At 43.3% G+C, this 13,653-nt stretch overlaps 1 protein-coding gene across 1 annotated transcript in view; it reads left to right on the plus strand.

The window, feature by feature from the left end:
* The window catches only part of ctnna1 (catenin (cadherin-associated protein), alpha 1), a 353,364-nt gene extending 342,115 nt beyond the window's left edge, over window positions 1–11,249 (plus strand). Inside the window, exons 17-18 of the mRNA XM_060915358.1 lie at window positions 2,055–2,189; window positions 9,662–11,249. Of these exons, the coding sequence (XP_060771341.1) occupies window positions 2,055–2,189; window positions 9,662–9,952 (426 nt within the window). The 3' untranslated portion in view covers window positions 9,953–11,249. The remainder of the gene's footprint in view (window positions 1–2,054; window positions 2,190–9,661) is intronic.
* Window positions 11,250–13,653: the final 2,404 nt, after the last annotated feature.

Below are 13,653 nucleotides of genomic sequence, written 5' to 3' on the forward strand. Positions count from 1 at the left end.
CCTTCTACTGTGGTCTGTCTCCCTTCCTTCCTTGTCTGTGTCAGTTTGTCTCTTTCTCCTGGCTCTGTTTTTCTGTCCTCCTTTCTGTCTCTTCCTGTCTTTCTCCATTATTCTTTCACTGTCTTGATTTTTTCCCCCTCATACTATTTGCGCTCTCTCGTTTCATTGTGCTTCACAGGATCAGTTATTCATCTACCCTCTCTACACACTGCTGATTGTCCAACACGCTGTAGCTCTTTTTCTGAACTCGTTATTTCAGCGCGAGTCTCGAACCCAGAATAAAGGCCCAGCTGAGTGCCTGGGTTCGTTAAATGATGAGGAAGTCCCTCAGTCATGTCTGTTCAGTGTCCGTGTCGGTGCTGTAAATGTACGGGAGAGATGTTCTCTCGGTGACTGAGGACACTTGTCTTTATTTACGGACCGTTATTTTCTCTCCGAGTGATGCGTTTCACGCGAAGCCTTTTCCATGTTTTTATTCCAGTTTTGTAAGGAGTCTGTGCTGTGTAATGGTCTTGTTGCAATCGATGGAGATTCTGCTCCATTTCATTCACCTCTTTATCTCAAACCCAGAGGTCTTCAGTGTTGCGCAGAGCGTACAGAGCCGGCCGTGCGGTTTATCAGACGTGATGTATAAACTCCAGCAGGAATCCTGTGTGAAAGTCTCCCTCCATCCAAACCCAGGCTCAGCCCTGAGCACCCACTGTGTACAAGTGGACGTTTATATTCAACAGCTGCCGAGCTGGTGTACTGATGCACGGGGACACGGCGCCACACGCACTGTCCCCAGTAAATTGGCACCATTACGCCACGCTCTCGGCTTTGTGTTGTCCTTCACTGTCAGGAAAATGGCTTTAACGCCCGGACTGACTGCCAGCGAGGACGCGGTCTGTTCACAGAATCCCCAGATCTGATCTAACAAAGCGCGCAGCATTGGACTCGGATTTGATTTGAGGCATTAGATATTTATCTCACTGTGAAAAGAGCTTTCTTCTCCCCATCTTGTCCTGTTTGGTCAAACCCCTCGCTTTCGTTCATGTAGTCTGATTATTCACCAGAGTAAGAGGCACCGGGGATCATGTCCCTGGACTGATGGGAAGTGTCCTGACCAACACTAAAGTCTCTCTCTCTCTCTGTATGTGTGTCCCTGTTTGTCCCCTCTCCTGTCCTGGTTTGTCCTCTCTCTCTCTCTCTCTCTCTCTCCATGTGTCTTTCTCCATGTCACCTGTGTCCCTGTCCCTCTCTCTGTCTTTGTCCCTGTCTCTCTCTCTCTCTCTCTCCCCATCCCTGTCCCCCTCTCCCCATCTGTCGGTCTCTTTCTCCGTGTTCCTCTCTCCCCCATCTGTGTCTGTCTGTGTGTCTCTCTTTCCCTCTGTGTCCCTGTCCCTCTCCCCCAATCTGTCTCCTTGCCTCTCTCCCCCATCTGTCTGTGCATCTGTCTCTCTCTCCGTGTCCTTGTCCCTCTCTCCCCATCTGTCTGTGTATCCGTGTCTCTGTCTCTCCCTGTGTCCTTGTCCCTCTCTCCCCATCTGTGTCTGTGTATTCGTGTCCTTGTCCCCCTCTCCCCATCTGTCTGTGTATTCGTGTCCTTGTCCCCCTCTCCCCATCTGTGTCTGTGTATTCGTGTCCTTGTCCCTCTCTCCCCCATCTGTCTGTGTATTCGTGTCCTTGTCCCTCTCTCCCCCATCTGTCTGTGTATTCGTGTCCTTGTCCCCCTCTCCCCATCTGTGTCTGTGTATTCGTGTCCTTGTCCCTCTCTCCCCCATCTGTCTGTGTATTCGTGTCCTTGTCCCTCTCTCCCCCATCTGTCTGTGTATTCGTGTCCTTGTCCCTCTCTCCCCATCTGTCTGTGTATTTGTGTCCTTGTCCCTCTCTCCCCCATCTGTCTGTGTATTCGTGTCTCTCTCTCCCTCTGTCCTTGTCCCTCTCTCTCCCTCTGTGTCCTTGTCCCTCTCTCCCCATCTCTCTCTCTCTCTCTCTCTCTCTCTCCCTCCATGTTTCCCTCTCTCTCTCTCTCTCTCTCCCTCCCTCTCTCTCTCTGTGTGTGTGGTGTGCAGTGTCCTGACTCAGCGTGTAAGCAGGATCTGCTGGCCTACCTGCAGCGTATCGCTCTCTACTGCCACCAGCTCAACATCTGCAGTAAGGTGAAGGCTGAAGTGCAGAACCTGGGAGGAGAGCTCGTCGTGTCCGGGGTGAGTGTCTCTGCCTGATTATTCTCCATGTTTGCGATTAGCGATGTTCCTTCAATCCTCCCACCCTGTACACGCTGTTCTTCTCATGATGCCGTCATTGACCTTTAAAACCGCCTTATTGTTTCCCAAAGAACCGACAACACGCCTCTTAGTTCTTTTACTTTCCAGAGCGCGTCTTAAATGTCACGTCACGATCGTTTAATTAAACGCCTCTGATCGGATCAGTCAGTCGGGGTGAGAGTTTAAAGCGCGGTTTGTGAATGTTGTAAAACTCCAAAGATTCTCAGTAATGCACACTTCTCTGAACCAGCGTTCATGTTTCTCCATCCCGTCGTTATATTCGTCCTCGTCGCGCGCACACCAGCGTCTGCTCTAACGCCGCGTGTCGGTTGTTGATCAGCAGGTGCAGGTTCTGCGTCTGACCTTTGTTTCTGTAGACCGATCCGCTCGCCCTGCGCTGTTCTGAATCACACATCGCACCGCGTTATTAGTCCACTTGCGCCGTTACTGCCTGCGGTATCGGCTTTTCACGGTTAATGACCCCAATTAGATTCCGTGCCCTCGATCCTGTTACCACACACACACCCACACACACACACGGGTCCTGAAAGAGCGAGTTGCAGCACAACAGGGTGTTTATTCACACCAGCTCACCTTCCGTGGGCTTTTTACTGTGGGTGTGAATCAAACACTGAGAATATCCCTGCAGTGTTCATTCACACAGGTAAGTCATGGATTACAACACACACAGTGTTCTATTACTGTAAAAACCACCGCTGCAGTTTATTCACTTCACCTTTCATCACCAGATACAGATATTAAGCAGGTTTAAATAAACGAAGAAAGAATACTAATGTACTCTTAGAGCTGCAGTGTGTTTCTGACACTCTTGTTACTCACTCTGCAGATATTTGTAGGTACACAGTCCGTCTAAGAACTACAACGCACAGTCCCTTTAAAGGATATGGGACATGGATTTTTTTCTGGGCATAATTATGTATAAAGGACATAAGAAATGCCATCTAAATCACTGCAGGGCGTCAAAAATGTGAAAATCATCACATTATTCAACTTTTTTATACATCAGCGTAAAACAATGATTCGTTAATGAGCTAAGCGGTCACGTGACCCGTGACGTCACAAAAACTTTCCAAGGAGCCAGCGCTTGGGTATCTAATGTAAACAGGTTACCGAAATGGACACCATCGACAGTGACATTCCCGATGTTTCACAGAGATGTGAAGTTAGACCCTATCAATTCGAACCGATAGCTGGAAATTCACATGAACATGGATCTTGTCTTTACTCTGACGGGTCAGATGATTCTGAGAGTGAGAGTTCATTCAGTCCCCATGAAACTGAAAGCGGTCGGCTCGATAACACTTCCTGGTAAGTTAAAAACAATTCTGCTCAAAGGCTAATGATCTGTTGAAAGAAGTATTATTTTTGTATCATACATTGAAAGTTCATCATAGATCTAGCTAAAGTCCGTTGCAAGCTAGTTTTTTTTTTTTTGCTGATATTTTTCAAGATCGATTGAGATACAATGCTTCCAGAGTCCGAGATGAAAACATTCAAAATGGCGAAACGAGTCAGAATTATGATAATCAATAATTGATACACCCAAAATTATAATACTAATCCTTACCGCATGAGGCCCATGGTAAAACCACACTTCCAGGAGGGGCTGCCGTCTGCCTCCCAAGCCGGCCGAGAGCGCTCCTCGTCGGGCACGGCCAGGCGGGCGAATGCCCTGGTCCGTCCGCCCTGTCTAAAAAATAATGGTACAACTCCGAGTGAAGGTATCAATGCGCTGTCGAAGCGCGCAGAAGGTGTTAGTACGCCTGTCATTATAGTGCGGACTTTCCATAGCATAGAAAATCGCCACGTTTCAATTTGTGTAACTGAACTTTGTTTCATGTCACTGGTCATATAAACCTATGTAAACAGGAAAAACGTGGAAGGGTTTGGTCGCATCTAACTACAGCCCCAAAAAATACCATTGGCCATGCTGAGCCTAGCTACATTGCTAACAGGAGTGACAGCGCGTCTGACTGACTGGGAGGTCGCAATACACCATGATGTTCAATGTACGTTAAACACTCTAAAAACGAAACAATTTTCTTGTCATCCAAGACACAAAAACTATTTTGTCGCATTCGTCATCATCACGATTCACACTTCTCCATATTCATCTACCCGCTTGTGCTGTACCTGAAAGTTTTTGTGACGTATGATCACGTGACCGCGACTCTTCTGGTTGTAAAATATGTATATCGGAGCTCGAGCAGAAATGCCATATAATCATCACGAATATAACAATTTTGCTGAATTTAATAGATAATTTTGTATTTGTTGATGCAATTATTTCATATTTTTAATGGAAAGAAACTGATAGTGTGCATTTGTTTCATGTCCCATGTCCTTTAAGAAACTACGTTTCCCATCAGCCCACTTCCGCGTTGACCTGAGTCATGCCGGGGCGGGATCACCAACATCACATCCTCCATGAAGGCATAAATAACGGAACAACGCTTCCGCGCTCTCTCTCTCTCATCCGGATTTCAAGCCATCCAGACACAGAGATTTGCTCCGCCGAGCAAACCCAAGAACAGATGTCTTTTCTTTTCCTCAAGAACCAGAGTTTCACGCTTTCCTTTCACCTTTGGCCACGGTAGATTCTCAGATCGTGCGATTTTTAAACTCCGCTTGAGTTACAACCGGTTTTTCATTTGTTCCTTATAAGTACGTACGACTGCAGCCCAGGCAGTTATTTTAAAGTTAAGAAGCGACTGGGTTCTTTTTAAGTTAAAAGCTGTGCACATTGTTTAATCAGAGACTTTCTTTTCATCACGAGCTACGAAGCTTCTCCAAGAAATCCTCTGCTTTTCACGGAAGCGACTCACGTGCTCCACGACGGTGAAACTCCAAAGTCTCGGAACGTTCTCATAATCTCGCGTAGAGGCGAGATATTGAAGCAAGACTGGCATTTGGGCAGAGCAAAACCTAGTCTTAGGAATTAGCTTTTATTGAAGTAGTGTGAATTTAAACTTGGGAACGGTTTGTTTACACTGTAGACATGCAGCGTGTCGAATTGAATTGTTCTATGTTCTTTCAATTGTTTAATAGATAGGCTGTGCATGCTTCTCTATCTTTTCTAACACCTTAATTCCATTCTTATACATATCTTGACCTCCAAGATTTCAGTGGATTTAGTAGTGTTATGAGCTAGCTTCCCTTTGTCTTAGCTTGGCCACACGAGGCTAATCTAGGCCTACACAAACACGTGGCCACTCACAAACACACCTTAGCTAGCATCCCTTTGTCTTAGCTTAGCCACACGAGGTTAATCTAGGCCTACACGAACACGTGGTCACCAGGCCTGAGAGAGAGAGACACACACACGTGGTCACAGGCCTCACCTGGCCTCACAAATGCACCTCAGTTAGCATCCCACGCTAGCTTCTTTCTTTTGCTAGGCCGTAGGCCTAACCACGTGGTCAACTCCTCCCCCACAAACACACGTGGAGTTAGCTACCAGAGCTAATTCTTTTTTGTAGGCGCCACACACACGGTCTCTCTCACTCACACACACACACACACACACACACACACACACACACACACACTCATCCACACATCTCATCAAGTATATATCATATTTGTATACATTTCAACTGTTATTATCCATTTTTATCTTTATCATAAATTCATTTATTATTGAAACTGTGTGTTTTTGTGTTCCAATATTTCTGAAGTCAACCAATGGTGCATATGATCTATGTAATATGGTAAGTGATCATAATAATTTGGAATATACCAAAATTTAGCTGTTTGGTAATTTATTATTAAGCACCAAAATTAATGGTATTAATTAATGAGACTGATTCCATGACTGATTTAACGAGATTGATCACTTAATAATTACCAAATGCACCTACATATTTAATCAGAAATCAGTTCTCTCTCTCTCTCTCTCTCTCTCTCTCTCTTTCTGCGCTATTGTCTGTATTACAGTATAAACACACTGAGCAGCTCATGGGTTTGGTCTCTGTTCATGACTTTTGTATTCTTTTCCTTTCTCTCTTTCTCCTCTTTACACTGTGTTCCAAATTATTATGCAAATCATATTTTCAGATTTTCCTAAATTATCTATATTAATGGCAGTCATCATGATTTTCCAGTCATCAACCATGAGTACAATTCAAATGTTTTTGAACGAACCTCCCAGTGATAACAGTAAATTTTTAAGAAATAAAAAACACAAATGCACCCAAAATGCATGTTCCAAATTATTACGCACAATTGAGTTTCCAAACATTTTATTGCCATAAAGAACAAAAAAATGGTCATGTGTGAAATTAGAAACATTAGCAGGTCATGACTAACTGAAATGTAACTGAAATCAAACACTATTTAAATCAAAACATTATCACAGGTGAAGTCACATCTGAACATAGGACCCCTTGTTGAAAAGGACCTTCTCAAGTCTTCCATCCATTGAATTGGTCAGTTTTTGGATAGGATCTGCTGGAACTGCCTTGCATGAGGACAGAATAGCCTCCCAGAGCTGTTGTTGAGATGTGAACTGCCTCCCACCATCATAAACACTTCTCTTGATGATGCTCCAAAGGTTCTCAATAGGGTTGAGGTCAGGGGAGGATGGGGGCCACACCATAAGTTTGTCTCCTTTGATGCCCATTGCAGCCAGAGATGCAGATGTGTTCTTTGCAGCATGACATGGTGCATTGTCATGCATGAAAATGATCTTGTTTCGAAAAGCACGATTCTTCCTTTTGAACCATGGCAGGAAGTGTTCTTTGAGGAACTCCACATACGTTATGGACGTCGTCATCACACCGTCAGGGATCCTAAAAGGGCCGACAATCTCTCTCCCCATGATTCCAGCCCAAAACATCACTCCACCACCTCCTTGTTGGCGCCGTAGCCTTGTTTGCATGGGGTGGCCGTCAACCAACCATCCACCACTCCATCCATCTGGACCATCGAGGGTTGCACGACATTCATCGGTGAACAGAACAGTTTTGAAGTCAGTCTTCATGTATTGCCTGGCCCACTGGAGCCGTTTCTGCTTGTGTCCAACGGATAGGGGAGGTCGAAGCGATGGCTTACGCACCGCTGCAAACCCCTGGAGGACCCTGCATCTTGTTGTTCGGGGCACGTTGGAGGCACCAGCAGCTTCAAAAACTTGTCTGCTGCTATGATGGGGCATTTTTACAGCTGCTCTTTTGATCCAACGTATTTGCCTGTAGGAAAGAGTCCTGGATTTTCCATTATCAGCACGCACACGTGTGTGCTCTGAATCAGCTACATACTTCTTGATAGTGCGATGATCGCGATGAAGTCTCTTGGCAATTTTGATTGTTGCCATGCCTTGACCCAAACATTCAACTATTTGTTGCTTTTCAGCAGCGGACAGGTCCTTTTTCTTGCCCGTTTTGGTTGAAAATGGTAGCCTGCTTAATAATGTGGGACAACCTTCTTTAGTAGTTTCCCCTTTAATTAGACTCGCCTGCCAAACTAATTAGCACAGGTGTCTTCAATTGGTTTCAGTGATGTACAGAGCCCTGATACACATTACCATTCATAAGTTTAACTGACAAACAAAAAATATCTTACCTTACCACTCTTAAACACTTGTTGCATAATAATTTGGAACACAGTGTAGTCAGTTTTAATTTCCTTTTCCTTTTTTTAACTCCTTTTTCATGTTCTTTCTTCTTCTCTTTATCTGTCCTTTTTTTTTTGGGGGGGGGGGGGAGGGTTCGTTCCTTCCCATCTCTCTTTTTATCCCCCGCTGGCCGAAAGGCCTGAAGGGGGATTATGCCATGGCGATGTCCGTCCCGGGAAAGGTGCTCACCTTCTGAAATCAACTCCTCTCATAATTTGTGGAGGAATTTCACCAAACTTGGCAGGATTCTGTGTTATATGTCAATAATGCGCATCTTGCAATTTCGTTAAATTGGGTCACATTTTACCAGCGTTACAGCCCTTGATTAGCAAAATTTATACTACTTTTACAATTTCATGAGTTTTCCTTCTGAAATCAACTCGTCTCACAATTTGTGGAGGAATTTCATGAAACTCGGTAAAAGGTTTTGTCGGTAGTACGCGTATTTCGTTAAATTCTGTCACGTTTTACCAGAGTTACAGCTCTGACATCAACTCCTCTGACAATTTTTGGACAAATTTCTCGAAGCTTGACAAAAAAGGCCTTGACGGTAATACACACGTTGCAACTTTTAATTTCCTTTATGAAAATTTTCCCAGTTTTTTGACCTTTTGATTAAATAACTTGTGTACTTTGACAATTTAATGAAGGTGTACGTTCTTCTGAAATCAGCTCCTCTGACAGTTTGTGGAGGAATTTCACCAAACTTGGCAGAACGCTTTGTTATATGACCGTTATACGCATATTGAAATTTCGTTTAATTTGGGTAAATTTCCCCAGAGTTATGCCCTTGATTATTAACAAACTCTGGCAATTTCATCAAGGTGCGCTTGCTTTCTGAAATCAACTTCCCTCACGATTTTTATTATCCCTCGCTGGCTGAAGGGGGATTGTGTCGTGGCGATGTCCGTCCCGGGAAGGGTGCACACCTTCTCTCATAATTTTTGGAGGAATTTCACCAGACTTGACAGGGTTCTTTATGTCGGTAAGGCCACACCAATTTAATTAGTTGGTTCTCTGATTTTTTTCAGGAAAAATATGAAGCGAGCGGGCGAAATAAAATTAAAAAAAAAAATGCTCTGATGGTAAAATTAGCGGTGGAAATAGACCAAACAATACAGGCAAACCAGTAAACAGAATTTCAACACACCTGTCAAAGATTTTACGCTTCTGTTCGCTGAATATCCTAACAATCACAAACACAGGCTTTACAGGACTCCCCTCCACAGGCATGTTTCTTCCCCAAGTCTTTATCGAAAGCGAAAGGGGCGATTTGATTGGTTTTCGACGTCACGTGACCTTTTCTGTTGGCGGGAGTTTGATTATTATTATTTTTTTCATTTTGCATTTTCTTCAAGTGGTGATTCCGAGAACCGAGAGTTATGGCAGAGTTGCCAGCGGGGGATATTGTGCTCTCGGAGCACTTTTTTTCTGTTCTTTCGTTTTGTTTGGTCATGTCTGTCTTTTTCTTTCTTGTTCTTTGTGTGAGAGAGGGAGAGAGATGTAGCACTGAAGTGTAAGTTACTTGAGCAGTACTGCTGATAAATATTTGATTATGATGAATCTGTTCATGTTCAGTATGAAATTAAGTCTTTTTTTTTTAAATATTGCAGCAGTTTCTGTAACTGAACTGTGGTGTAATTATTGCCTGGTTGCCAGCGTGAAATGATTTTTTTTTTTTTAAATCTGAGCTTGAATCATGAGCCAAAGCCCGAATCCGTTCTCTTTGTTGGTTAAAAAATAATACTAATAATGACCCCCTGGTTGTTTGACTCTGCAGCTGGACAGCGCCATGTCTCTGATCCAAGCAGCCAAGAACCTGATGAACGCCGTGGTGTCCACTGTGAAGGCCTCGTACGTGGCCTCCACCAAGTATCAGAAATCCCAGGGCATGCAGAACCTCAACATGCCGGCCATCTCCTGGAAGATGAAGGCTCCTGAGAAGAAACCTCTGGTGAAGCGCGAGAAGCAGGACGACGGTCAGACCAACAGAGTGAAGAGATCTTCTCAGAAGAAGCATGTCAACCCGGTGCAGGCTCTCAGCGAGTTCAAGGCCATGGATAGCATCTAAGCAGCACCGTGTTCAATCCTACCACAGTCCTGACCCACTTCCTGCTTAGAGAATCGATCTAACACACACACCCACCCACCCCTGATTGAGTTTATTCCCACACCGTGAGGCGTGTTAAAGCTGTGCAGGACAGTTAGCTCGAAACCACTGCTGTAGATTCATCCATGACGGCTGCTTTTTATTTCAATCATTCCTCTGATTCGTTTCTTCCTCCTGCGTCTATTTATTCCACACTTTCATTCTTCAGAGGACGTCTTTAGACACCAGTATGACTAAGAAAAAAAAATAATCGGATGAGGGAACTTTTTTTTTTTTAAATCTTCTGCTGTGTACTGATTATTTTCCTAATGTGTTGAAATGTTTTATTCGTTTTTACTCAGTTATTTGATATTTTGAGCCTTCAAACGTTTTCTAGTCTCAGACCTATGCAAACTTTTTTGCCTTACTCGCGCGATAATTCCAGAGCGTCTCACTCCACGCCTTGCTCTTTCGACACGACCATTTTAGTTTCGAGACCAAAGTGAGCGTCTGTCGGTCTGTCCCGTATTTCTACTCGTATTTTTTGCAAAGTTTTATATTAACTGTCGATTAAAAACACTAAATAAAAGAAGCTTCTGAAACGTGCGTATTATGATTTATTAGCGTATTTTTAAATCAGCCTGAAATCGTTGCTTAGTTTGAGCTGTTTAGCCATTTCACGGTTATGTTTTTACCACATTTCTTCGTTCCTCCTGACCCGTCGGGGAAAGTTGTTCAAGTTCAGGAGCGTCCCTTTTCCTCTCCGACTGATTTAAAAATTAACTCGGGGCAGGGGAACGCTCGAGTGAGGTTGAAGTCGGTCCCCGAGAGCCACCAGGCTTCGTTGATCAAGCACAATTGACCCGCAAATCACGGCTCTGCCCATCAGCGCTTCTCGTTACTCGGTGTATTAAACGCTAACGGAAACCTACATCTCTCCCTGTGGCTTGAACACTAATGATCGGTTGTGACGGTGGCAAATATATTTCTCTCTCTCTGTCTCTCGAAGCTCAACACGCGAAAAGTTTTTACATGAGTGAAATAAAGAAATATTTGAGAGAAGGTTAAAGGATGTTTAAACAGTCGTGGTTTGTGTTTAAATTTCTTTCGCAACTTTATTAAAATCACAATCTCCGTATTTACGATTTGACCGGCTTGGGTTAGAGTTGCCTTTTTTTTTTTCTCTCTCTGCTTTGCCGTGAACAATTTTTGATCTTTTTTGTTTTCCATACAGGTTGTATCTCCTTTAATTAAAAAAAATAAAGTATATATTCAGTGACGCTGTGTCCATTTCAGTTTTTTTTTGTCTGTTTAAATTTTTCAATGCAAAAGGGGAAAAAAAAAAAAAAAGATCTTGACGCCAGTAAGGTGCCTCTGCCTACACCAAGGCTTGTTTTTTGCATTTTAAAAACCATTTGACCTTGCTGTGACCTTCACCCAGTTTGGATCGATTGCTGTTTGCGATGATGACTCGAGGGTTAATCCGACAAAATGGTGGTCGGACACTAGGGTGGTCCTGAAATGTATGGGAAATTTTTTTTTTTTTTTTTTTTTTTTTTAACCAAAACATTCCGACCACCCTACGATTTTTTTTTTTTTTTTTTTTTTTTTTTTTAACATAGGCTAAAAGAAGGCAACAAGCAAAATTTCAGAAAAATTGGTTAATATTTAGAGGTGCCACACGCGGTTGCAAATTGGGTTGAGCCGTTAAAGGTCCCATGGCATGGTGGTTTGTTGATCAGGGTTCCTACGCAGTATGTCCAGGTCTGGAAAAGTATGGAAAATGGAAATTAGGGTATGGAGAAATATTTGTTTCTCCAGACCTTTGGCGCTACATAGTAAAATGAAGCTCAACATTCCGACATTCAGTTGAATTTTGCCAAAGAAATGTGTTGGAAGGGAAGGGAGGGAGGGAAACGGGTGTTCTGTTGTACTGGCATGCGCTCCGCCACACCCCCTGAACCTGCTTGCTTCTTGCAAGACTTTGGACAAGACGCAGGAAAACCCCCTGCTACAAAACGCCTCTTGAACACGCATGAACACACATCATAGCTCCAGTCAGTGTAAAAACGCTTATGGCTTATTTGGCAGTGTTGCCAGAATTTGCTAGAAAAATAAGGCACATGGACCCTGAAAACAAGCGACCCGAGACAAAAAAACCTGCCAACAAAAATATGAAGGCTGTGTACGCAAACATATAAAAATGTATACACACTTTGAATCATTGTGAAGTAGGTGTTTATTAAAATTCATTTCATTTTCAAGGTGTAATAGAATTTACAGACATCACTTTATTCAGGGTTCCCGCGGGGTCTTAAAAAGCCTTAATTTGGAAATAATACCTTTAAAAAGCCTTGAATTTTAATGTGTAGGTCTTAAAATCTGTGCACAGTACGTAACTTCTCCGTATAGAATTTCTCGTTATTTTTTAATATCTTAACCGCCATTATTTTGGTAAATGATGTACCGGCGGCCTAAGTAAGTAAATAAGTGGCGGAACTGGAGCTGTGGGCGGAACCATGCTATCGCACGCACACCCCGAGGGCAAAATTCTTCGAACACGCATCCCTGAACTTGTTTGGTGCGCGGTAAAAGGAAAGTCTGGAGAATTAAGTCTAAAAGTATAAACGAAAAGTCTATAGCCTACATATAGGCCTATCTATGGAAAAATGGGCAAATGTAAGTTTAACGAGGCATGGAGGCATCATATTTCATTTCGTGAGTGGGTAAAACCTGTCGATGGCAATGTATTCGAGGCGTTTTGCTGCGTGTGTAAAAGGGCGTTTAAACTCGGCACAATGGGCGTGAAGGAGCTAGAATCGCACGTGAAATCATCAAAACACATAGCATGTATGAAAGAGAAACAGCGAACGCCTTCCATCGCCAGTGTTTTTCGGCCAGCCGAAGCGGCAGTCAACGTTAGCCAGCTACCTAGCGTGGCTAATGCCAGCCAGCCCGTTGCTAGTGTAGTCCCTCATGATTTTGTATTGTGGTGGTGTACGGCGAGTACTCAGTACTGTGATGCAATAAGGTTACACTATTCGACATCCTTTGCACATTTTCACATTTGTTTGAGAAACAAGCAAACGCAACTTTGAGATGTTTCTTTGCCGGTGGAATCAGCTGCGAAATTGGGTCTTGAATTTGTGTATAAATGGTCTTCAAAAGCCTTGAAGAAACCTGTAGGAACCCTGTTTGTTTTATCACTGCCTCTAACTGATGTTTATAGTCTACGCTATGAGACCTGCAACAGTCACTGAAAGTGAATGTCCAAAAATACCAGGAGAATTGAATGTGATTTGCACTGTCCGCAGCGACTGGACCAGAATGGATGTCGGTTTGAGAACAGGCGGTGACTAAATAATAAAATGTCTGTAAATTCTATTACTCTTTGAAAATTACATGGATTTTAATAAACACACAGTACTTTACAGTGATTAAAAGTGTGTATACATTTTTTTTTTTCGGGACATCCTGTATGTGCTTGACATCTTCACACACGTGTGTTTTAATGTCTTGAAGTGTGCATCAGATACGTGTGCGTCAGAGTGGCATCCTGTATTTTGTGTAATGTGTATATATATATATTTATGACAAAAACAGGGCACTGATACAAATTTTAGGCCGAGCTAAATATGGTATGCGTTTTGGTTGTATGTCATAATGTGAGTACCTGTTTGATT

Source organism: Neoarius graeffei, chromosome 2 (genome assembly GCF_027579695.1).
Source record: "Neoarius graeffei isolate fNeoGra1 chromosome 2, fNeoGra1.pri, whole genome shotgun sequence".
NCBI classification, from domain to species: Eukaryota; Metazoa; Chordata; class Actinopteri; order Siluriformes; family Ariidae; genus Neoarius; species Neoarius graeffei.